Raw genomic sequence first — 24,958 nt, forward strand, 5'->3', positions numbered from 1 at the left:
GGGGGCAGCCGCTGGCGGGCTCGGACCGCCGGGAAAGCGGGGCCACGATCCTGCGGGGCGGGGGCCGGGCTGCGCAGGGGGGCGCGTGGCACGTAGCTGCATCGACGCGATCCCGAGGCACCCCGGATTCGGGGAGGGGCGCCGAGGATCCCGCGGGCGGGCGCGCGCAGGGCCCGGACCCGCGCAGAAGGGGAGGCGCGCGCCGGGCTGCCCGAGTGGTGCTCCAAGGGGCGCGCAGGAGACCCCCTCCGATCCGGCCTGCCCCCCCCCCCCAGGGCCACCCCGGCCACGCGCTAGAGCCGTGGCGGCCCTGCGGCTGCCCGGGAGATGTTACACCGCTGTTGCCGGCCATTATGATCCCAGAAGAGGAGACCCCCCCGGGAGAAGAGGCCGATGGGGATGCGGGCGGCGGTTTCCCGCTCCTGCTGCAGCCCTCCGAGAGCGGCAGCTTGCGGAAGGTGAGGCCAAGGGAAGGCTCGGGGCGCCGGGGTGGGATGAGGAGGTGGCGGCGAAGGAGACAGAGTCGGGTGTTACCCCGGCGGGTGCAGCAGCAGCAGCTCTCTGCAAACTGTTGCGCTCCGCTTGTGTCCCATCCTCCCCATCCCGGGCAGAAAGCTGTGCTGCGGAGCCGAATGCTCTGGAATGCATCCGGTGGGTGCACCTTTGCAGGAGGAAGGAGCACTATCCTGCGTCGGGTGTGGAAGGGGCACGGGTGCCACTCAGCCGAGGGATGCGCGGGGACGCCTGGCAGGACAGAGCAGTCCCGGCAATGCCCCCTTAGAAACGGGCGTGTGGCCCCCGAGCAAGCCTCGTCCAGCCCGCCCCGGCCCGCATTAAACTCCCAGTCTTCCCCGTCGCTTTCAGCCTCCCGCCTTTGATCTCTCTCCAGCCGGCTTAGTCCCATGCTTTCTGCTGGAGCTTTTTGCCCACGGCTGGCTGTGACGGCTGCTTTTGGCAGCTCTTTGTGTCTGCTTCTAACCGATAAAGCGAGACGCGGATGGCAGGGCTGCGCCTGGCTGGGCTTTCCAAGAGGAAGTGCTCCGGGCTGGCAAACAGACCTCTGGCATCGGCAGCCGAGCCGCCTCCGGGACCCGCGGTGGGTGATGCAGCTGGGCATGGGCGCCCCCCCCCCGCCACGTTCTCGCAGCCTGGCGGAGCCTGGCTTCTCAGCTCGGGGTCAGGTCTGCTTTCTCTGGCGCGTTTCCCACCACGCGTGTTGGGTGCAGACTTTTCGTGGATGCGGACAAAGCTGCCACAGAGTCATTCTGAGCTGTGCAGTCTTTTTCGCTTGCACCCCAGTGCAGGGCTTGACTCTCCCCACCTGCCGGCCATGCCTGTTCTGCCAGTCCGAAAACTTGCCGTCACGTCAGGCTCGGCCCCGAGGCCAGCCTGCCTTGACCATTCCATGGGCACCGGGCGGGCGGGGAGCTGCGGGCCGTCCGCTCCTGCCTGCAGGCTGCACCCACCCTTCCTATTTTATGCAGCAGGGGTGCAGCCTGAGGCTTGGATCCCTTTTCAGAGTTACTGGGCACTGCACCCGGTAGGTATGAGCGGCGCTGGAGGCCAAGGCGGGCGCGCCAAGGGCAAACAGATGGCTCCGAATGATAAAAACGCTCATGGCTCATCCTGTCAGTAGCTGTTTTTTTGGGGGGGGGGGTTCAGCCTTTCAGAATGGGGGAACAAAAGACTTAAAACACCTAAGGATGTGATCTGCAACATGTCTAAACAGGAAGAAGTCCAGTGGTTCCCAATCAGGACCTTTTTTCCTGTCTTATGTGCATAGGATCGCAAGCTCGGTGTTCTCTTGAACCCTGGCCCCTGGCAATGCCTCTCCGCATAGCAAGCTTAGTATAATTCAGGGCTGGTGAGAACAGTTGCTGGGTGTTTGCTAGTTGTCTTTGTTGTTCTTTTGATAAGGACTTGATGATACAGCTGCTCCCTGTTTATGTTACCACTGTAATTTCCAAACTAGATTTCCAAACTAGAAAACCCAAGAGAAAGACTTCCATTTGGTATAACTTTTCAATATATGTTGGGAGATGTTTATGTTATTTATTCAGTGTTTGATCGGATGCAGTTGCTGTGGTTTTGTTGTTGTAGTTTCTGTGTTTTTAACTTTTGTTAACCGCCCAGAGAGCTTTGGCTATTGGGTGGTACAAACATGAAATAAATGAGAAAGAATAAATTATGGAACAGTGTGTAATGTGAGATGGTTTTGACGGCTAGCATTTCCTGAAGGCCTTAACCTGTGGGCTGAAACAAAGATGAAAACAGCCTGCCTGATGGCACAGCCCTGGACTGGTTGCAGGGCCGAATTCTTCCTGCCCTCGCAAGGGAAGGTGCTGCTGAATTCACAACCTGTCTGCACTTGGGAGATCAGCCCTTTCCACGCTTGTGCTCTCAATGTGTTTAACTACCATTCCTATCAACTGGCGGGGGGTGCTGGGTATCATAGAATAGCTTTGATTTGATTTGATTTGATTTATAAAACTGCATCCAGTAGTCCCAAGGATGACCCTTTGGGTGGTGTACATTGAACAGAGCAGTATCATATAAATTATACAATAAATAAATAGTTATTTTTTAAAAATATTTAAAAACATAAACTGCTAAGATTGCTACATGATACTCGAGTAGAGTTGGAAGGGCTCTCTGAGGCCATCAAGTCCAACTGACCACGGTGGCCCATCACAACTCGGAGCTCTGGGTTGTGGGGGTCGCAGTATGAGGTCCGGCCCTTCGCCCTTTCTGTTTTACAAAGCCGTGTCCAGTTGCAAAGAGAATTTCTTCCTTTTGCAGTGATCTGTTTCCATTCGACTGTTGGGTTCGGATGCTGTGCCTGCACTGCTGTGACCCACAAAAAGCAAAGCCAGCCACGTTCATTCGTAACACCTTTATTATGCCAAAAGATGCAGAAATGAGCAAGGCTTTGGTGGTCCACCCCCTGGGGTCCTATTCGAGACAGGAAGGGTGGGGGCATCTCCAGCTAAGTCGGCTGCATCCAGCACAGGAGAGATTATTTTGTGTGCTTGTTCCTTGTGAAGTAATTTTGCGTGCTTTATAAGGGGTAAAAGAAAACCCCCAGTGGAGAGAGACAAGCACAAAGCTGGGCCCCCCTCTTGCAGATCAGGGTCAGAAGTGGGCCCCGGTTCTGGAAGGGGTGAAGACTGCCACCGGTGCGGCACTGACAGATCCGGGAATTTGCATGCGGGGTTGTGCTTAAGTGTGAAGGGACATCAAGATGTTTGAGAGAGAGAGAGATGGAGTTTTGCATTTGTCCCTCCGTCAGCTCACCCTGCCAGTCGCACGCCCTGTCATGGGCAGCAGGTTGCCATAGAGATCCCAGCAAATGGAGTGGGGAATACCAGATAGAGCCATTAATGTTATCTCTGTGGCTTGATGACGGCTGTTTTGCCACAGAGGCCTTTCTGCATCCGTTTCCTCTGTGTGGGGCTCAGCTTGGCTCGCGGCCCCATCACTGCGCATGGAACCCCCTTGCCTGTCGCCAGCCAGACCTTCTGTTTCAGGGTGGAAAGGCGCATGCAGGTCCCTTCTCTGTCCCTTTGACAGTTTGGAGGCCAGCTGCTTGATCTTTGAAGCTGGCAGAGACATTCCCTGTTGATACCATTAGGAATACTGATTTTTATACTGCCCAATAGCTAAAGTTCTCTGGGCAATTTGCAAAATAGTAAAACTTTAAATATACTGTATAAAAGTTACCATAAAAGGCATTTATGTGCAAAATGATAAAAATCAATCATACTAGAAATCTGCAGCCAAACCCCTGGGAGTTGGTGCCTCCCTGGGGAGATTATTCCGTAAGTTACAGGCCAGCATCCAGCCAAGTTGGCATGATATTGAGGTGACATAGAAACACAGAAACAGCGCGAGTCAGAAGGGGCCTCCCAGGCCATCCAGGGCTCCATCCGGCTCCACTCACGACATGCCCACCATGTGCACATCCAACCTATCCTTGAACACCCGCACTGGTGGGGCCTCAACCACCTCCCGTGGAAGCCCCTTCCATGCCCTCGGGGTCCTGACTGTCAAGAAGTGCTTCCTGGCACCAAACTGAGCCTTGGTGCCTGAGCTTGGCTCCGTTGGAGCGCGTCCTGCCTTCCTCTGCAGGGGAGAACCGTCTCTACCCGCAGTCTCACATACCTGTGTGTCGCCAACAGATCCCCTGACATTCTCCTTAAACACACCAGCACTCAAGAGTCTGGTGGCTGCATTTGTGCCAGTCGTCGTTTCTGCATAACCATCAAGGGCCGCTCGGCACAGAATCCTCCAGGTAGTCCAGTCGCAGTGCGATGCAGACATGAAGTGACCATGAGCCAGGATCACCCGATCCAGGGGTGGTGTAGCTGCCCCGTCGGCTTCAGAGCTGCTCTTGGCCGTGGCATCCACCCACAACCACAAGCAAAGATCTCCCCGAGGTGGCCCGCCTGCACCTGGGGTGTGCCACTCTGTCGGCCTCCATGCAAAGGGGCTGTCTGCCCCCTTTGCTGGGCAAGGTATCACAGCTCCTGCCTGAAACGATGCAGTTCAGCCACAAGTTTACCGCTTCGGGGAGAATAGGCCACTGTCTAGTCGAGCGCAGAACAGTGCCCAGTGTAGCTCCACTTGTGCTTTTCCAGTGAAGGGAACTTTGCAGTGATGAACCTTGGAAATAAACCATCCCAAGGCCAGTGTTTCCTGCCCACTTCTCTGTCTGTTCAGTTCATGCCGCCTTCTCCCACCTGTCTCCATTTCTTTCTTTGAATATGTGTGTCTAAGAGAGAGAGGCAGTAAATTTACTAAACCAGAGCAAAGGCATATTTTTCACTTCTGTCTGGTGTTAGCCCTACTTAAAGTAGACCCATTGAAACAAACAGCTAGACCAAAATTGGATACACCCCAACGTTACTACATATTTTAAGCATAATTGGATTGTGTTCTCATTTCAAGCATCATCAGAAATGGATCCATTTGCATCAGTGAGACCTAAGGTAATTGCAATTAACTTGTCCCGTTGATTCCAGTGAGTCTGTACTAAATAGGACTATGTCCAAATACATACAGATAAAAACATACAATATAAAATATATCAATATGACAGCTTTAACGGATCCTCGTTATCCTACACTTTTTTCATACCCAAATTGTACTGAAATTCCAGAAAAGAATTTATAGGAACCAACTATTATTCAAATACTTTCTTGTCTTAACCATGTGAATTCTGTGAGTTTGGGCTATATTCGCTGTTCTGTAAATCATTATGAGGTGTTCTTTAAGCTGTGATGGAGAAAAATACCCCCATTTCTGAGTTATCAACATGGTAGCTGCTCTTAATATGTTCCAAAGTCTCATGACTTTATTTGGGCTATGCAGTATCCTGAAAATTCTGCGGGAGGCTCTTCAGGTGTGATCTGATAAATCAGTGCGGATGTTGCATAGCGGAACGATGTTCATCCAGAACCACCCCGCTGAATATGTTTGCAGATGGTCTCTGCATCCACATTGCTTTGCATGTGATCCTGTGCATTTTTAGGTGGCATGCCAGGCCTGCAGTTCCCAGCATTCCTTAGCCAGCCAAATGGGCTGGGGGGCATTCTGGGAGTTCAGGACTTTTTAGTGTGTAAAAAGTCTGGATTGCACCATTTGCCAACATGCTGATAGGTTAAAACTACTTACAATATTGACCAAGAGAGCATTCCTTTGAATGTGCTTGGTTATATTTACCATATATCAAGAGTTCAAAGGAAGTTAAAAGTTATTTCCCCTTGTTTATTTTTATTTATTTATTTATTTTTGGATGTATATCCTGCCTTTTTCCTACAAAGGGCTCAAGGCAGCTTACATCATTCTCCTCCTCCACCTTATCCCCAGAACAACACCCCTGTGAGGTAGGTTGGGCTGAGAGTCTGTGACTGGCCCAAAGTCACCCAGTCGGCTCCATGGCTGAATGGGGATTCGAATCCAGATCCTCTGAGTCCCAGTCCCATGCTCTTAACCACTATGCCACACGGGCTCTCTTATTACCTTTTTCTCTCATTATAACTGTGTAATTGGAAACGTTGCATCCTTGTATTATGAAATAGACTCATTTGGAAAAAGCAAAAAAGTACTTTCAGTCCGTTTTGCCCTCCGCTTATCCCTTTATTTAGCCAGAGTGATTCATTTGCTCTGCTCTCAAACCCTTTGTTAAAAATAAATAACAGCAATAAATAAGGGGTCAGGGTACCACTTTCTCTTTAATCCCAGATTTCAGCTTTGTAAAAATGTTTTAAAATGTATCCACTGATGGTTAAAAGATTTAAATTCATCTGAAAATATTTTTCTAATGTCTTTGTCAATACAAACTTCGATTTTCTGGATCTGTTGACTTTTTTCTGTTGTAAGTATCTCATCAAGAGATGTCAAGTTTAAATTATTAGGGACATAATCCTGCCATCAATTATATAGCAGCGATATCCCATCGATATGTTAATTTCATGTTAGCCAAACAAATACAGAAAATAGATTTCTCCTTCGCAACCGTGCATTTTTTAAAATGTGCACTATTACATTTAAATCCCGCTTTTCCCCCTCTTGCGAGGGAGTCCTCACAGCTGGCCAAGGAGGAGACCCTTTCTGCGTTCCCCTCGCAGCCACCCGCGTTCGGTCAACGGCCCAACATGGGACGTGGGCAAGCGGGAATGCGCATCCGGGTCCCCCAACACTCTGGCCAGGACACCGCCTTGCTCTCGGTACGGTTAATTCCCAACAGATGTTGAAAATGAGGGGGGCAGATGCTGATGATGAGGTAGCTGTCATTTTGCTCTGTTCCCATCCGATACTCTCTAATCACTGGGTGAGGCTTGCGCTGGCCTCGCCCGGTGCGCACGGCTGCGGGGATCCACTGCGTGACGGTCTTCTGGCCGCCGCCGCCGCCTCCCGCCCCGGCTCCAGCTGCCTCCAGCGACAACGTCTGGCACAAATGGCACTCACGGCCACAGTGACGCCCGCCTCGGTTGTCTCTCGGCTGGCTGCCGGCTGGCCACGCCTCAGAATTTGCTGGACGTCCTACCTTCCTTCGAACATGAGAACTGACTTAATCCAACGAGTGGTTCTTCATGCTGTGTGTGCCACCATGGCTGTCTGAGCAGCGGAGTCTTTTCTGCGATGGCCCCATGGCAGTAGTGCTCGCCTTTCGTTACTGCTTGTTCCTGGAGACCTCACCCTTTAGGCAAAGCCGGGGCTAGGGTCGTGGTACCTGTGGCTAAGCGGCAGTTGCGGTGTTAGTTCTTTCTGTGCATTGAGGTGGGCGGGATCGGAGTTGGTCTTCCAGAATCTTCATTGTGTCTGGGAGCCCTTGCGAATTGGGTTGACAATTTAAGCTGAGGTTTTAATTAAATCTTAGGGGCTAGAATCATGGGCTTTTCTTCCTGCGGTTGTTTTTAATCAAGATGACCTGGATGACCAATTGTGCGTTTGTGTGGTTCTTCCATGGAACAGATCCAGACCAGGGGCAACCTTTTCCAGGATATGCAGCCAAGAATTTTTCTAGGAAATGCTCAGGAATCCAAGGTACAAAGGTCCGTAAGTGGAAAGAATATTCTTAACGGGGCATCTGGAAAGCAGCTGTCACCGCTTTCTATGTTGCAAACTCCTTTTCCCCTTCTCTGTCATCATTGTTCCACAAGAGTCTTCAATTTCCTTTCAGCTGAACCCTGAGCTCTGGTTTGCTGGTTTCTTTGTGCCAAGTTTGGATTTTCCCCACCCAGAACAGGGGACAGACTAAAATCGCTTGGCAATGTCCTGTTTGGTGCAGGGACACCTGAGCCCTGCGCTTCAGCCATATATGTCAGGAAAAATACATTTCCGTGCTCAGTGTCTTTCAAGTACCTTTAATAAGGCCCATAAATGCCTCATAAATTTGCAGGGCTGACGTTGTACAGACTTTTTAAATTGAAATGTCTGGACTCGCATGATCAAAGGCAAATGAGACTTATTTATGCTGCAAAGTGGAGGAATCCCGGAGTGATGGTTGCTGAAAGACTGGTTGTAAAGATGCAATGTAGCCCTGACTGTGCATTTTTATTTTCAAATGTTCTTTCATCTTTCTGTTATTTGCTAAACCTGTTGCAACCTTCACCCCCAGCATGGTGACCGTGGTGCCATGCTAGCTGGCCCTGATGGGACTTGCAGTCCAACACATCTGGAGAGTCCAGGTTGATGGTTAAGGTAGTCTCTGCAGGAGCTTTAGACATGGTTTCGATTTCACATACCATGACCCGTCTAAGGCTTTTGGTTCTGTGACAGCTTTTGGAGTTGCGCATGGAATGAACGTGACTTGACTTGCCTGAGAAAGGCGTGCCGTGCTCTTCCTTTGCTTCCGAGAAGTCATGCGTGGAAAAAGACCGTATGACATTAACTTGCAGTAATGCTCTGCCTACCTTTGGGAAGACTTTATTACTGGGTTGGTTTAGACCAGACTTTAAGCTTGTGGAATTGCCTTTTTTTAAATATACTAGATCCATCAGCAGGAATCTGGTGCAAAAGACACAGAGTTCTCATGCAAGAATTCCGAGCCCAGGAATCTGTTCCAGGATCCAAAACTGAATGGAACTTGCGGTCCTTCCACACTCTCAAAAACTACTCCTGGTCACATTTTGGCGAGCAACTGCATCCTGTTTCCAGGACCCCCCTTGTCTTTTTGTGCCAAAAGCCGTGTGAAAGTAGATGCCGAATTCTCTTGGGCTCAGGGCTTAGAGGAGCAGACGGGGGGGGGGGGGGTCCCAGTTCCCTGGTCTGGCAGAAAAGCTGTGCTTCCCAGCATCGACCATCATCTTAGCTGCCCCTTTCAGAAGAAGACAACATGGGTCAGGAAGATGCAGGAGGCCCCCGAGCCTGGTGCTCTGCCCTGCCCTGGCTCTCATCCCCCCACTCCCAGCCCCTCGCACACATTACTGGGGTGAGAAATGCAGCAGAGCTGTAAAAGTGCCCGGTGCTTTCTAGCCGCGGCCGGAGGAGCCGTTTCAGTAAGTCTACGGGGGCCGCAGGGCGATAAGCCGGCGCTGCTGGTGGTTTGAATTTCTAAAGGCGTCCGCATGTGCTGGAGCACAGCTCCCCTTCCCACAGCCTGCCGTGGGGAACACGGTGTAAGAACACCTGAGTTTTCCTGCCTCCAGAGATAAAGGCTGGAAAACGAAGGCGGCGATGGCACCCAATTCACGACGTTCCGTTGTCGTGGTCTGGAACGCCCAGCATGAAAAGGAAGGAAAATCCCCCAAGAACACCCTGTGGGACCCAGTCCTTTGGGGGCACCATGCAGATCGGAGATGAGCAACCTTGGCCTACCCAGGGGCCAGCCCCTTCCCCCAGTCCCTGGCGGGCCACACTCCTGCTGACGCCATAGCAGAAATGGGGGGAAGGCCAACTTGCTATGAACATTCAGTAGTAAACTCTACAGAGGCTTCCCTTTACTTTGTTTTCAAAGTGCCTTTGTCCCGAGTGAGCCTTCCTAATTCTTGCCATCCAGTATTTTGCTGATTCGTCTGAGCACCAGGGGCCACGTACACTGTGGGGGGGGGGCACATGTGGCCCAGCCATGGCGCGGAGCAGCCCTGTGGCACGATAGACGCACGTGGGCTGTGACAGGCGGGAAGTCAGCTGGTGTGCATCGCTAGACCTCCAGGGCACTTACCGCTGCAATCTCAGCAACTTCCTTAGAGAGAGAGCAAAGAAGGGGAGGCTTCATCGGGGAGTACAGAACTCTGCCTGGTATGGAGCAAGCGGTAGGGAGTGGATTTGGCAATGTTTCATGGTGAGCTTTAACAGGTCGACAATGAAATAAAAACATGAAAAGTCAGACATTGCAATTTTCTTGCGTGACGGCTGAATCAGTCAATTCCTCTTGCAGAGCATTCCAGGAAGCCGATGGGTGGGGGTTCCAGGCAGAGTCTTCACGCAGGTCATGGTTAAACCGCGAGGTTTGCTCCACGGAATGGCGTGTTGGCCAGCAGCAGGGAGGGCTTTGAAAGGACGAATTCCAGGAGGGGCATCCTCGCTCACTGCTCCTGAGGGCTGCACGTGCCCTCCAGCAGCGGGGGCAGCACGCCTGTGCACCCCAGTTGCTGGGGAACATGGGCAGGGGTCGCTCCCCTGTACCGCTGGTGGGATTCCCCAGATGGCACGCTGGACCAGCTGGATGGTTGCTCTGATCAAACGCATCCCTTCTCGTGCTTTTCGGATCTTTGGCGTGTTTGCCACACTTCCTGGCAGCGCATGCCGGGGCTCGGGCCGGGGCAGGACGGATGCACCTCTCCTTGAATAACCCACAGCGAACTCGGAAGGAACCCCCAGGGTCACAGGTGGGAAGCCTCTGCTCTACGGGTGTCTTCTGTCTGGGATCCCCCCCAGGCGGCACCCCCTTTCTCCCAGGGGCCAGCCGTGTGGTGCTTTCCCAGTGCTTGGCCCCATTCCAGAAGGTTGACATGCCTTCCCAAAGACTGACTGATCAACACTGAGAACGGCACGGCCCCCACCCCTGCTGGCCATCGCCGGTGAGAGCAGGTGGAGAGAAGGGGCAGCGCACACCACACCTGCTGCACCTGCCCCTCGCCTGCCTCCGGAGCATCGGGGCCTCCCATCATGGGGCCTCCTTCCGGCTCGGCTCCGCAGGCATCACCTGTTTGGCCGCTCGTGGGCTGGCCCCCTTCGGCGCAGAGACTCTTGGCCGCGGTCGTCAGAGGGCTGTTGTATCTGTTGCTCTTTGCTTGTTAAGTGTGATTATACGGCTGTTTTGTGTGTATTTTTGCATCTGTAATCCGCCCAGAGAGCCCAGTGGACTGTGGGGGGTATGAACAGCTAATAATAGCGAGGCTGTTAAGCGCTCTCTGCTTTTCTAAATCTCCCCGTCTTTTGACCTGGGTCTTCTGCCCAGCCAGCCTGGGACATCTTGGGGTCACCCCTTCACGCACCGGCCCCCTGCGGCCCTTGAGCTCCCCACTGGGCCTGCCTCCCTCTTACGCAATTTCTTGCTTGCTGCTTGGCCAAAATCCCGCTTCTTTGGTTGTTTTGGTGAGCCGCAATGAGAGCCCGTGTGGTCAGATGGTGGGACCGGGACTTGGGAGATGCGCTCGCCCCCACTTGACTACAATCGCTCTGGGTGACTTTGACCCAGTGACTGACACTCAGTTGAGCCTACCTCACAGGGTGGTTGTGAGCATAAGACGGAGAGGAGAAGGACCACGGTGCCACCTTGCACTCCTTGGAGGGCAGGCAGGATTTAAGTGTGACAAAACGCTAAAACTATGACCTGCCTCCTCATCTCCCTTAAGTACGGGTTCCCTTTTTTCACAAGCAAAAAATGGGCAAAAGCTCTACCTTTCATTAAAACGCCTTATTGCATCAAGGACTGCTTAAACCCAGCTCTGGGGGGCCCAGGGTTCTGGGCTGAGGCCCTGCCTTCGTCCAGGTTTTCCTCCCAGGTTAAGGTCCACCTTAACACAGACGGTGGCTCTTGCGCAAACCGAGCCGTGGTTCCCGGTAATGGTCCGTTTGGTGCCTGCTTCTGCCTGGATTATTAATGTGTCTGGGCAGCCTCGTCACGCACCTGCCTGCTCCTCAGTTAGGCCAAGGTGTGGGGAGGTGAAAGGGAGGCCAGCTTCCTCGAAGCCCCACATGCCTCTGGCATGTCTCGCGTGAAGCGCAGGCCCGTGGGAATCCGCAAGGGGTTCTCGCCCTCCGCAGCAAAGCACCTGCCTTGATTAAGTTGCTGCAACGAGGAAGGCGAGCGCCAGGGGAATCCGGAGCGCGTTGCCATGCGGGAGGCCTGCGAGTCCCGGCCTGCTACGGAGCGATCCGCTTCCCTGCACCGGGCCTGCGTGCACCACTTCAGATTGTGTGTTGGCACCCGGCAAAGGGCGGTGGACGCCAGCTCCTGGCGGAAAACGGGGTCGCCCCTTTGTGCCTGAAGCCTGCCTTTACTAAGATCAGTTCAGACTAGCCGTGGCTCATGGGTGCCTTGAATCCAAAGAAGTGAGCCAAGCCGTACGTAGCTGAGGAATGCGTGCCCATCACAAAACTGTGTGTTTTTTGGACGGCGTGGGGGTGGGATTCTTTCCTGGCCAAAGGAATTTTGACCTGCATACTTCGATTGTGTTGCTAAGGCTGCAGCTACCCCTTTGTGCTCGCTGGGGGGAGGAGGGGGGCTCATCTGGACACCATCCTGGGGCGCCCTTGATCCGTGACTCACCCACCACTCTCAAAGGATCCTTTCTTTGCTTCCCTGGGAATCCTGAGAAAGATGTTTCATCATTTACTGGAAATGTTCCTTCGCACAATGAGACCAATAAGAGCTTTTGTTGCTCCCCCCCCCCCCCGAGTCGTTGAGACCTTGAACCTCCTCCCTCTGTAGGGGTGCTTAAAAATAAGTGTCCGCTTCCCTCCCTTTTCCAGTCCCACCGCCCAGGCTTTTTCTTCATGCATATTTAACTTGGAAGCCCTGGCCATTCTGCCTAATAGGAGGGACTCCCAAATAATACTCTGGAGTCTGGCATTAGGCTCCAAATAATCCTTTGAAAGAGGGTTGCAAGTTGTTTGAGAACAGCTTTGCAATGTTGTCCCACGGTTACTTCTGGTTCAACAGACTTTGCAGGATTACATAGAATAAAAAAACCTACTGGACCTATTTACCTGCAAGGGCCACACCACAACCAGTAATCTCCTTTTGCAACCAGCCGTTGCAACACAGAAATGTTGGTGCAATGTTTTGTTCTATTGTTTGCAAAGCTGCAATCGGCTCTGTAAAATAATTTCATTCACTCTTTCATTTAAGGAAGGTGGGTTTGTTTCCAATTTAGGGCATTTCCTAATCCACTGTAGGATCTCTGAGGGGCTTGCCATTCTGACTGTGACACCTTTTGAACATTGCAGAAGTACCATATCACAACGAGGCCGTGTGGGTTTTGCTTGACTCAGGTCCACGTTTGCAGGCTTAGAGCACAAATGTCGGGAGATTAGACCCCGGCCTTTCCAGTACTTAAAACAAAACAGCCGCTCATTCCCGCAAACACCCTGCTGAATGTTGTTGCATTGCAAGATCCATCGTCCCCCACTGATGGTTCTGCAGGGGAGGGCCGAGCCACACGTTGCCCAGCCCCTTTTGGGCTGCCGAGATCAACGGAGGAAGCGGGCCAGCCATGCTTGAGAAAAGCGCCAAGCTAAGCGACCGCTTTCCCCTCACCTTTTTCAGCAGGGCTGCGACCCCTGGGCACAGACGCAGCGCAGCCGGCTGCAGCACCGCCGAGCGCGGATTAACCAGCAGATCAACAAGGAGATGAGGATGCGAGCCGGAGCAGAAAACCTCTTCAGGTGTGTGGTGACCCATTGCCAGCCAGTCGCATTTTCGGTTCGTTATCACCTGTACCTGCAAGGTGTTGGAAGCTAGAACGGTGCTCTTTGCGCCTAAAGAGGAAGAGAGCAAAGGAAGTTTTGATACCTACCGTGCCCTTCGGTAGGACTTTTAAAAAAAGAATTGAGGGCTGCAGAGATCTGTTACAAGGGTATTCCACAAGCAGTCTCAATTTTGCTAGGTGTTCTCCTGAGATGGGGCAGAGCGACGGAGCAGGCCGACGCACTGGCTCCTTTGTCGAGGCGCAGCTTTCGTTCCCTGCAGGTGTGGAGCCACCAAACGCCCAGCTTCGGCGGGGGCGCACACGCACCCTGTAGTACAACCCCAGGAGCGTCTCCTTTCTCTCTTGCCCGTGGCAGGAGACTCCAGCAGGGGCAACTGTGAGCACGATGGGGGCAGCAGAGCGGGTGCAGGGCAGCTGCAGCCCTCAGATTAGCAGCTGAAAGCCGGAGGATCGTTGAAAGGATGTGAACGGAGGTGGCGGAGCGTGGACAGTCAGCCTGCCGTCCTGCCAGGGTTCGGAAGAATGCGTGGGGGCGATTCTGTGCAGCCCCGGGAGGTGACTAAGCGGCGCCCCAGAAGCAAAACACCTGGCGCTGAAACAGCGGCCGCGCTGGCCGCCTCCGGGTGCGGGGGCCCTCCTGAGGCCTCGTCTGCGTCAGAGGCGACCCCCCGCATTCCAGGGTGAGGAACCGGAGCCTCCGGGTCGGCCCTTCGGAGCTGTCCTTGTGGAGCAAGGCCCGCCTCTGGGCTGTGACTCCAGGCTGCAGGAACAGGCGTGGGGACCACCGATTGAAGACCTGCATGTGGAAAGCTAGTGTGTCAAGGGAAAGGGCTCCAGCCGAGCTGCTAGTTTTGTGTGTGGAGCTGACTGGGAGGGCGGCAAGAAGGGGGGCGCACAGTGTCCTTTGAGGGGCCCCACCGGCAGCCCGTCCGGGCACAAGGTTGCCACATGCCCTGCCGCATGCGAGCGTTTAGCCCACAACTCTCTAAAGCTCCCAGGCAGGGCAGGGTGTGCCTGGATCCATCGGACTGACCTCAGGGCTGGCTGGGGCATGCTGGGAGTTGTAGTCCAAGACATCCGGAGAGCATCAGGCTGGGGGAGGCAGGTGGAAACTCAGGCAGCCACAGTGGGCGTTGCAAGCCGGTGGGAGGCCCCTTGGGTTGGCGAAGGGGGGACTGTGCGTGATCCCACCTGCGAGCTGACGATCCCCAGCATCACCCCGGGGTCTCCAGGGCCGAGGATCGGGTCGCAGTCCTGGCAAGGAAGGAAAATAGGCCTGACCCAACACAGCGCGGGCTCTGATGTTTCCCTCCTAGCGCCGGTTCGCCCAGCACGTGGCAGGAGCCTTCCCGAAGGATTGCCCACCTGTCTGAACGGAGAGGCGTTCCGTGGCGCGGGGATGCATCCTGACCTGCTGGTCCTTCGAACGGGGGGCCAGAAAAGCAGGCGGTCGCACCAACCCGATCCTAGTCATTCTTGTTGCCGCCAGAAGGTCTTTGGAAGGCAGCTAGCCCTTCTTGGCCCACTCACCCCAAAAGGACGACTGGTGAATTTGAGGCTGGGGGTGCAGTCGATTGCCCACCTGGTGAAGAGGCATCCCTGCCAGCCCCAGCTCCATAACCAGGGTTGTTGCGTTCCACTTCGAGCAAGGATTGAGTGTGGTCAATGATGGCTTGCCGTGTCGTCTGAACCCAGCCGTGGCGACTCACCGTGGCTGAGAACCACGATGCGAGGCAGCAGGCCGTTCCAGGGTTTCCCTCCCACGATTGCTTGTTGTGTCCTCCGAACGTGAGCAGCTCAACCCATTGTGGGGAAAGCCTGAGCATAACAGAGCCACTTGGCTCTGGCCACGTGGCCACCCAGAGGCCCGGCTGGCAGCTGCCCGTTTGGCATGTCCGCCACAACCGCCCCCCTGCCCCAGAGTTTCACCCTGGAGTGGGCTGCAGCAACTGGCGATCGACTGGACTGTTCTCGTTCTTGCGATCGCTCGCCTCACAGGTCTCTGGCTCCCAGTTTGCCCACTCTGCTGGCCAAGTGGCCCGGTCGTGGCCTTCGAAAGCTCTCCCTCAGTCCCAGCCGAAGAGCCTTTTCTCCTGGCTGCCTTACAAAGCCCTTACTTCTTGCTTTCTTTCTCAGAAGAGACCAGAGCTCTGTAGGTCTCTGCACATTTCTCAGATTTAACCCATGCGCTGGTAGATGTGGGGCCCTTTTCTGTCCCAACATGCATAAGGTTAGGTTTGGGTTTTGTGTATTTTTATCGAAAGACTCACTACATGAGGGTTAGGGTTCGGCATGTGCATGGACTTGCTTCCCATTTGGCTTTGTGTCCCGTAATTGCAGCCATACAGGCTACCGAAGAAATGTGTTTCCTTCTTGGCCTTTTGAACCAAGGGGTGTGAACTAGTCCTGACGTGGCAGATGCAAGAGATAGTCTGGGGCTGCGGCTGCAAAATTTCATATTCCTCCTCCGGACAAGGAATTCCCTCTTCCATTGGCTACCTAGCAGGGGTGTTGTGAAGGTAAACGAAAGGGCCTCTCCATCCCCATGCAGTAAATACGGTGCATGGCATCCCCTCCCTCTGCTTGCAGGGCCACCAGTAACCACAAAGTGAAGGAGACCGTTGTCTTGGAACTCAGCTACGTCAACTCCAACCTGCAGCTGCTGAAGGAGGAACTGGAGGAGCTGAACAGCTGCATGGATGTGTACCAGAACGACAGGTACGGCGGCCAGCTATTTGCAGCTGGGGTGGGGACACGGGAGCAGCCCTGGGCCCCGGGCCACAGGCCCTGCCTTCCTCAGCCTGAACCAGCCTCTCCCTTGTGAGCCTTTCGAGATTTTCAGGCAATCCGGGGTTGGAGGAGGGGGGCTTTCGCTTGGTATCACCGCTGTTGGGGTCACCAGGCAGGGCCCTCCCAGGAGCTGCCTTGCTCCCAGACTCCACAACTCCCTGCTGAGAGAGGCGAGGTTGGCCCTCGTGGGCCGTCTTTCCTCCGCCAATCCCCCCTTTATGCAGGTGCGCCCTTGGCATTTCGGTGCTTCTGCTCCTGAAGGGGCTTTGCAGCGGCAGGCGCTGCTTATTTCTTCGCCCGTTGTGTTTTATCTATATATTTAACTGGGCAGTCTGTCTCGTTCCCTCTTCGTGGCTTTTAATCCGTGTTCTGTAGCAAGGCAACATGGGCACCATTTTCTGGTGGAAAGACTGGATGAAAAATAAGTCGAGAAAGGGACAGATAGACATTTCCTTCTGATATTCCCCTCAGAGCATGAGGAGAGGACCAGGAGCTGGCCCTGGCTCCAGGGGGCGATGACTTCCAAGCATCTGGGGGCCTTTTCAAGTTGATCCCTCCCCGCGGAGCCCCCCCCCCCGCTGCAAAGCATTTCCAGAAGTTACAGGACAAACCGCTTTGCGGGTAGCAGTGCCAGCTTCTGTCAGCTGTCCTGGCTGAGCCCGGCCTTTGCCAAGCTGTAGCCTTGGTGGTCCCTAAGACCGTATCGCAATGTCCATCCCCTCCAGCCAGCAAGGCAAGTTGGACTCCCATGTCTAGAGAGCACCAGGTTGGGGGTGGCCGCCATACGCTGTGTCCTGAAGGGGTAATGGGCATCAGCTCTGCCAGGGGTGCAAGATTTGGCTTAGAACGCTCCCTCAGTGGCCTCCGGGAAGCTTTGACCAGTCATGGCAATAACTGGACCTCGTTCAGAGGACAGGTAGTTGTTAGGATGGGTTGCTGTGACATCCAGACTCTGCCAAATGGTTTAAATATGGGTTGTGAGCCACAAACAGCCCAGACTTCACAACCCAACCACAGACCATAAATTCTCTTTCTGGGCTGTTTATGGTTAAAGCATAGTACAAAGCTTACGTAGAACGGCAACCCGCGATTCAGCAACAGCCTGCCATTATGCGCAAGCAATCCTTGCGGCACTGATTTCCTGCGTGAGGTGTTCTGAACTGTATCTGAAGGGTCCCGGCATCCTCGGGCACCTGTCCAAACGAGATACCGCGGGCCGATGAAGCAGCTTCCTTCTGCTGGACCCTCTCTGTCCATTGCCTGGTGAGTGTGTTCCCCTCTAGGAAAAGGGAACACACCGCCCATCGGAGATAACTTCCTGGCCGGGGTCCACATCACAGATTTATTCTGGAACGTACAGACTAGGTCATGTCCAGGGAACAGGAAGGTGCATGAAGTCCCAAAGAAATCCAAGGCAGCCCTTGGAATCAGACCCGAAGGTAACCGGAACCCAGAACAAACTGTGGGTCCTCACAGCAGCTCAGCCGCGGTGCCTCGCACCGTTCACCTGGGAACAAGCCACGGTTCATACAGCGAGGCGTTGCGCTGAGTAAGCAAGTTGAGGGTCGCACAGCCGTGCTCGAGTCTTCAGCGGGCCAAACTGCAATTCAGCTCTCGGGGCCACAGGCTCCTTCCTCCCACTGCAGTAACATAGAGACATAGAAAGAGAGCGAGTCAGAAGGGGTCTCCGGGCCATCTAGTCTGACCCCCGGCTCCAGCCGGCTCCGCTCACGACATGCCCACCATGTGCATGTCCAGCCTGTCCTTGAACACCCTCATCAATGGGACCGCAACCACCTTCCCTGGAAGCCCCTTCCATGCCCTGGGGGTCCTAACCGTCAGGAAGGCCTGGCCGGCTTTCCTGGATCATACCAGAGCCGTTTGAAAATGGCTTCCCCTTGTTTTGCGCAAATGCCGCTTGTGGCATGTGAGCGCAGCATTCTAGCGAGTCATTCCCTTGGCCTCCGACCTCCCGGAATACAAGAATATCTCAGTTTAGGGGCTCACAACATGTTTTACTCGTTCATGTTCATTATTCGGGGCACGGATGGAATTGTTTGTTTGTTTGAAGACCAGCTTCTTATCTAAACAAAATGCCTCCTTAATAAGACGGACCTTCCTGGCTCAGGGATGCCGTTTTTACTCGCCATAGGCGAATAGGCAGTGAGCTTTCTCAGGCTTTATGGTTTCTGTGCACAGTCCTAGGGATGTGGGTTTGCCTCTTCCTTTAGCTCCCTGTCCCTTCGAGGCCACCAGTGCGACCTGGATGGTTCATTGCCGGCTGGTGGTATTTTTAAGGCGGGTCTGGGTTGTTTTTTTAAGCATCGTAATTGCTTTGAAAGAATTACTGCCCCAGCTTCATCTTGTTAAGAGGCTGATCCTGCCAGCGAGCAGCCTGGTGCGATGTCTTGGCAAAGTCCGTCTTTTTAGCCTTGCGGAAAGAGGTGGAACACCCTCCGACGCCGCGTCAGCCTTTTCAGCCTGAAATAACTCCCCTTCTGAGCGGATCATGAGCTGGCTCCGCAGCGGCCCTGCCGCTTCATTAATCACCCCACACCGATGCTTGTACGTTTCCTGTGCTTCGTGCAAAACTCTTCCTGCATTTGCTGCTCATCCCAAATATTTGGTGACAGTTTCGTGCATTTATTTATTGTCTTTGCATCCCATCCGTACAGCCAGAACGACGCTAAATCAGTCCAGTGAGCAGAGACTCTCCCAGCCCTTTTAGCGGCATCTGCCAGGATTGCTGACCAGGGGCCATGCTGACCGGGGGCTGCTGGGAGCTGCCGTCCAGCTCGTCTCTTAAGGCACCAAACCGGGAAAGGATGCCCTGAAATGTGCGGCCCACGGGGGCTCAGTCCCTGGTGACGCCGTTGTGCACATTAAACAATTATTTGTGGCATTTTGTTCCACCGCTCCGCAAGAGACTCAGCATGGGACGCAGTGCTCCCAGCTGCTCACAGGGACTGGCCCACGGTCACGCACGGCCTGACCCAGCGCTCCGCCGGAGCCGCTGCCACTGCCACGAAGGAGCTCGGGACCCGGGGGACTTTCTCCCGTGGAGGCTCGTTCGTGCCAGTGAGCCTTCGGTGGGATCCTCACCCCTTGTCACCACCGCTGTCCGGTGCGTTTTAGGGCGCACCTTTTTAGCCAGGAGAAAATCACGCAACTGCCAGCATGCCCTGCCGGCTCGCTGGAGATCGTGGGACAGCGTTTCTCTCTGATCTCGCTGAGGACTGCGCTGGAGTAAGTCGGGGCTGCGGGCTTGTGTGCCTGGTCGAGTGCCTGCATGGCCGGAAGGGATCGGGGCCGATCCCTCGCCCTTTGGGAGGGATGCACCAGGGGAATCCCGAGAGTGCCTCGGCCGTGATTTAGGGACAGGTTGCGCGAAGGAACTTTTCCTCCGAGTACTCGCTCGCTCTCCCCGCACGCGACTCTCGCCTCTCCCAGCTTTGCCCGCCCTCTGCTTAAGCTTGTTGTGCCAAGATCCCTGCAGCGTGGCAGGAGCGGGATGGAAACGATGCGGGCGCCGGATGGGGAGGCGGCCGGAGCGCGTGTCCCACTGGAGGAGCGAAAGGAGAGGAGAGAAGCGGACTGGCCTCTGCGGGCGCAGCAGCACCAGCGGGGACCCGGGCGGCAGGCGGAAGCAGCCCAGCCTTGCTCTCTCTCTCTCTCTCGTTTAGCGACTCCATCAGCGTCCCCATGATCCCACTGGGGCTCAAGGAGACCAAGGAGCTGGACTGGGCAGCGCCGTTGAAGGTAAAGCGCGTCATGGGCAGCCTTCCCAAGGCAGCTCTGGACCGAGGGGGCTGGGGAGGCACTCAGGATGGGGGCTTGCTGCTGTGCGGGCCCGCCTGCTTTGGGGGCAGCCTGGCGAGACTGGGGAGCCGGGGTGGCCTCCCCCAACCAGCTGCCCCCGGTTGTGCTGGACGGCGACTCCGCTCCCACTGGCTGGGTAATGGGCATTGTGGTGCAATGCCTCCGGGGACTCCCGGTTAAAGGGGGCAGCTTTACAGACCTCTTGCTCGAATGTGGGAGCAACAGGCAAGGCGGGGGGGGGGGGCAGGGGGTGCTCTCTCTGACCTGTCCTGCTGGTGGACTTCTTGTCCCATGGGAAGCCGGAGGCCGGGCCAGGTTCCCCTGCACCTGCTCTGCAGGTTAAATGTTCTTGAAACAGGTGTCTTCCCAGGGCCTTGCATGGCTTAGAAATTGGGGGAAGGACGGGTTGAAGGCAGAAGGCCCACAAACGGAAGACCGGCTTCTTCTGTGCTTGCTTGTTTCTTCGTTATGCTTTTATGCACAAAGGGCCTGCTCTGCATAGTTAACCCAGGAAAAAAGTGAGCCTTCTGTCTGTCTGTCTGTCTGTCTGTCTGTCTGTCTGTCTGTCTTTTTCTTCCTCCCTCCCTCCCAGGAGATGATCTGGCACCACTATGGCGAAGACAGTGCCTTGTTTGAGACGGAGATCAGCAACCTGGTGGAGCTGCGGCAGGTGTGTGCAAGAAAGCAGGTGCTCTTGAGGAACCATTCCTGTGTTCCCAGCACCTTCTCAGTATCCTGTGGATGCACGTCTTGGACAGACTCGGCCGGGCTGCGCATCCAAGCGGCGTTTCGTCTGGCAGTGCCGGTGAAGGGCAGTGGCTACGAGACGGGGGGCACCAGCCTCTGTGCCTGTGGCTAGTGGAGCATCCCTCCGGTGCTTGGGACTGTCCCTCGGATGACACGGAAGGGCCGCCCTTGGCTCTGTCCCCACCCCTGCAGAGCGGCCCTTGGCCAGCCGCTTTCTCAGGCTCAGCCTTGCTGCCGTACGGGAATGTGAGGCCTGTCCTGCCAGAAAGGGCTGCTGTCCGATTAGGACAGGACTATATGTGGGAAGCACCCCGAACCCTTCTGCATCCCATCAGGATTAAACGACAGCCATGATAAGCTGGATAAATAAAGTAGATCCGTTTGGATCGGGGGAACGGAGAGCGTTGCCTAGCAAGCAGCCCTGGACCTGCTCAGGCGTGGGTTAGTCTGGCCCAGTTCATCTGCCCCACCTGCGGAGCAGCTTCCTGGGGTACAAAAGGCCATTCTCAGCACCTGCTCTTTGAAGTGGGGGTGCCGAGGGTTGACTGGAGACCCGCATGCCACTGAGCCATGAGAATCCCTCCCCCCCATTCATATTTTGTATTTGAGCTTTGGCTGCTGAGTGGTGCAGGAGGGAAATACGTAGCGCTCTTCCCTTCCCGGGAGTCTGACTCTTGAGCACGTGGCTCTCCCGTTTCGTCCTCGTGATCCCTCTGCCCGGTAGCTCAGGCCGAAGGACCCAGCGCGCTGCGTGGCCGAGCAGAGGTTTGATCCAGGAGTGGGGCCCTGGGCTCCGGCTCCGGCCACCGTGGCTGGAACACCAGCGGAAAAAGCAGCGCCTGGACCGCGGCCGTGCCCTGGCTTCCCCTCCTGCCCCTGCTGGCTGCCTTCTTCCCCTTCTCTTCCCAACAGGCCATGCGGACTCCCAGTCGGAATGAAGCCGGCCTGGAGCTGCTCATGGAGTATTACGCCCAGCTGTACTTCATAGACAACCGTTTCTTCCCTCCCACTCGGACCCTCGGCCTCTTCTTTCACTGGTCAGTGGCATTTGTGACCTTGCAGAGGGGAGGGGACGAGCCCCCAAAACTCACCTCTTCGGAAGTTTGTCCCGGGCAGAGGAGACGGGGCTAGAAGCACGAGCTCCCAAGCCAGGCATGGCTCAGGTGCTCTGGATTGCCTCGACTCTTCCGGATGACCCGTGAGAGCCTTTTCTCCTCCGTGTAGGCAGCACCCCTCCGGAAAGCTATTTTAAAGCATCGGATGCAGGAGCAGGTGGCCCAGAGGTGGTGCTGCAGAGCCCTGTGGCGGCTGAACGGAGCCCAGGTGGCCACGTCTCGCTCTCAGGCTGGCGTGCTCCCTGCCGCTTTTTCTGTGGAGCCGCAGGGGGAAAGACAGGGAGATGTTCTAGGCCTCTTTTTCTGTCTCAGTCCCCACTGAACACCTCGCCCCACGTCGTGCCTGTCAGCAGTCACTGATAGACGCAACGCTGTTCCTTCCAGCCGGTTTTCCCCTCATGGCTCCGGAAAGCAACGCCAGATGCCACGGCCCCAGTCGCGGCCGATGGCGAGAGCAGTTCGAATTCCACCAGGCCACTGGTCTGTTTTGCCAAAGGGTTCCTGAGCTTGCAGAGCAGACGCCAGCCCCTTCCCCGCTGCGTTGGCTAGCTGAGGAAGCGTTCGCGGCGCCTCCGGGTCTCCCGGTCGCTCCTGTGGCCCTGAGCGGGGCCGTGGCTCCTTCTGTCCCCTCCTCCTCCAGGTACGACTCCCTCACAGGGGTCCCCTCGCACCAGCAGGCCCTGGCCTTTGAGAAGGCGAGCGTGCTGTTCAACATCGGGGCCCTGCACACCCAGATCGGGGCGCGCCAGGACCGGACCACCTTGCAGGGGCTGGACTGTGCCATCGAAGCTTTCCAGAGGGCGGCTGGTACGTGGCGTGTCGAGCGTGTCTTTGGGAGGAGCCGGCGATGCTCCCCTGAGCATCCTGAGGGGTGGGCCCACGGCGGAGCGGTGGGGGGCTCACACAGCCTCGTGCGAGAGCTGCAGGCCCTCCGGAAGAGCAGGGCCCGGCCCGCTGCCCACCTGGAGCACGGCGGAGCCAGCCTGGCTCAGTCCTCCCCGTGCCAGCGAGGCCGCTCTTCTTCGCAGGAGCCTTCAACTACCTGAAGGAGAACTTCTCCAACGCCCCCAGCCTGGACATGAGCACCGCCTCCCTCAACATGCTGGTGCGGCTGATGATCGCGCAGGTCCAGGAGTGCGTCTTCGAGAAGGTCCTCCTGCTCCGCGCCCAGAGCAGCTTCCTCAGCTGCCTGCAGCTCGCGCAGGAGGCAGCCAGGGTAGGGCATCCGGGCACGCGCGGGCAGGCGGGAGGCGCGGGGGGGACCGGGCCCCAGTCCCGCCTGAGGGTATGCCAGAGGGCTGCCGCCTCTCCTCCCACCCACCGGCCGCTTCGCAGTTTCTTGGCATTGGCGCGACCTTTTCCCTGCTCTAAAGGAGCGAAATCCTCTTGTGGCGGCATCACCGAGAGCCAGAGCTTTAAGCTAAAAGAAGTTTGTGGGTTTCGCTATTCGTGCTTTTTACCTTCGGCTCGCTCCCTTTTGCTTTGGGTTCCTCCCTCTGCGGGAACAGGGCCCCCGAGGGCTTCTCCGGCATGCGGTCGGCTGGAAGAGGCTGCACGCCCCGCGGTCGGTCGAGGCCTGGGGAAGGGCCCGGCAAAGGGCCTCCCGCAGCCCCGTGGCCGCGTCGCCAGCGCGTCTGCGTGTGCGTGTCCCTCCAGGTGGAAGAGGTCTATTCCTTGGTGTACCAGACCATGACGCAGCCCCACGTGAAGGACTACGTCCCCTTCTCGTGGACCACGATGGTGCACGTCAAGGCCGAGCACTTCACGGCGCTCTCGCACTACTTCGCCGCCATCGCGCTTTGCGACCACCCCGGTGAGCGGCCCGGTCTTCCTGCCTACCCTGGCGGCTCCCCACCGCCCCGCCCCGCCCCGCCCCACTCGAGGGGGGCACCTCCCCCCACGGCCCCCGCAGCGCTTCTGCCCGACTGATGCCGCCTGGACAGGTGTGCGTACCTTCGCATGGCTCCCCTCCCAGCTGGCCACTGATGCTTGCGGGCGTGTCACACTCGTCTGCAAGGGAAAAGTCTCAGAAGTGAAAGTAGCTACCTTTTACCAGAATCGGGGCACTAATGAAGGAAAATCAAGGCCTGAGAATGAATTGGCTCCCGTTTCCAAGATACAGTTCTGGGACAAAATCACATCAGAATAATTCAAAATTACGAGGGGGGCTTTGCAAAATCGCTTTTCCACAAAATGAGATGCGGCAATGAGAATGGTGCCACCGTTATAAATTTAGTTCACTCTGTGAAATTAGATGTGGTTCAGGAGCATTATTCAGTGGACTAAAGCTTGGGTCCACTGACGTCGACGGCCCCGATCAGCTGCATCCCGCTCCTCATCTTCATGTTCGTTTGAGTCTAGAGAGGGGGGTTCTGGAAGTGGCAAGTCCTCGCCACAGAGTACAGGACGCGCTGTGGATGAATGTCGGGATATTCCACAGTCCACTTCTTTTTTGAGACCCCTTTTGCAATTGGGATACATCAAGCTGCCGCATGTTCGTCATGCAAACCGCTGCCCGCTTGGGCAGGAAGGACAGCTATCGGGCCTGGATTCTAGATGGAAAGACTGATCTGTAGTGGGCAGCTATAGATTCCCCAGCCAGCCTAGCTCAGTCCTGTTTACTCCTTTGTATGTACATCCCGCCTCTTTCCTTGCAAGAGAGGCAAGGCAGCTCACATCCTTCTCCTCCAGCCCCTCTCAGTCCTCCCTCCACAACAACCCTGTGAGGTAGGCTGGGCTGAGAGGCTGCGACTGGCCCCCGGTTGCCCAGTTGCTCCATGGCTGAGCGGGGACTTGAACCCGGATGGCCTGGGTCCCAGTCCAGTGCTCTTAATCTCTCCACCACGCTGACTCTCCGGTAGGACCTCTTCCTGTCTAAACGGATTGCCCCCAAAGCCGATTTAGCTGCCTGGCTTTTATCCAGGGGATAAATTAACCAGATACTTGGCGAGTCATTGCAGCCGGGAAACGCCACGGTGCCGTTTGAGGATCTGGACGGAGGGCGCAGAGCCTTCTCCGCCCAAGAGTTGCGTCCAGGCCTAGGGGACACCCCGCAGCAGCGTTCTGGCGTGGGTGGCCCCTCGGCGACCGGGCAGGGCCAAACGG

At 55.9% G+C, this 24,958-nt stretch overlaps 1 protein-coding gene across 2 annotated transcripts in view; it reads left to right on the top strand.

The window, feature by feature from the left end:
* The first annotated feature begins 245 nt into the window (after positions 1-245).
* RHPN1 (rhophilin Rho GTPase binding protein 1) overlaps positions 246-24,958 on the top strand; it is a 37,255-nt gene continuing 12,542 nt past the window's right edge. Inside the window, exons 1-9 of one of the 2 annotated variants that reach the window (XM_044453270.1) lie at positions 246-458; positions 13,220-13,338; positions 15,972-16,100; positions 19,856-19,931; positions 20,584-20,661; positions 21,651-21,775; positions 22,494-22,660; positions 22,882-23,069; positions 23,510-23,666. In XM_044453270.1, coding sequence (XP_044309205.1) covers positions 354-458; positions 13,220-13,338; positions 15,972-16,100; positions 19,856-19,931; positions 20,584-20,661; positions 21,651-21,775; positions 22,494-22,660; positions 22,882-23,069; positions 23,510-23,666 — 1,144 coding nt within the window. In that variant the 5' untranslated portion in view covers positions 246-353. The remainder of the gene's footprint in view (positions 459-13,219; positions 13,339-15,971; positions 16,101-19,855; positions 19,932-20,583; positions 20,662-21,650; positions 21,776-22,493; positions 22,661-22,881; positions 23,070-23,509; positions 23,667-24,958) is intronic. The other variant, XM_044453269.1, reaches the window with a different exon arrangement.

This window comes from Varanus komodoensis, unplaced genomic scaffold, assembly GCF_004798865.1.
Source record: "Varanus komodoensis strain SLA01 unplaced genomic scaffold, ASM479886v1 scaffold78, whole genome shotgun sequence".
NCBI lineage: Eukaryota > Metazoa > Chordata > Lepidosauria > Squamata > Varanidae > Varanus > Varanus komodoensis.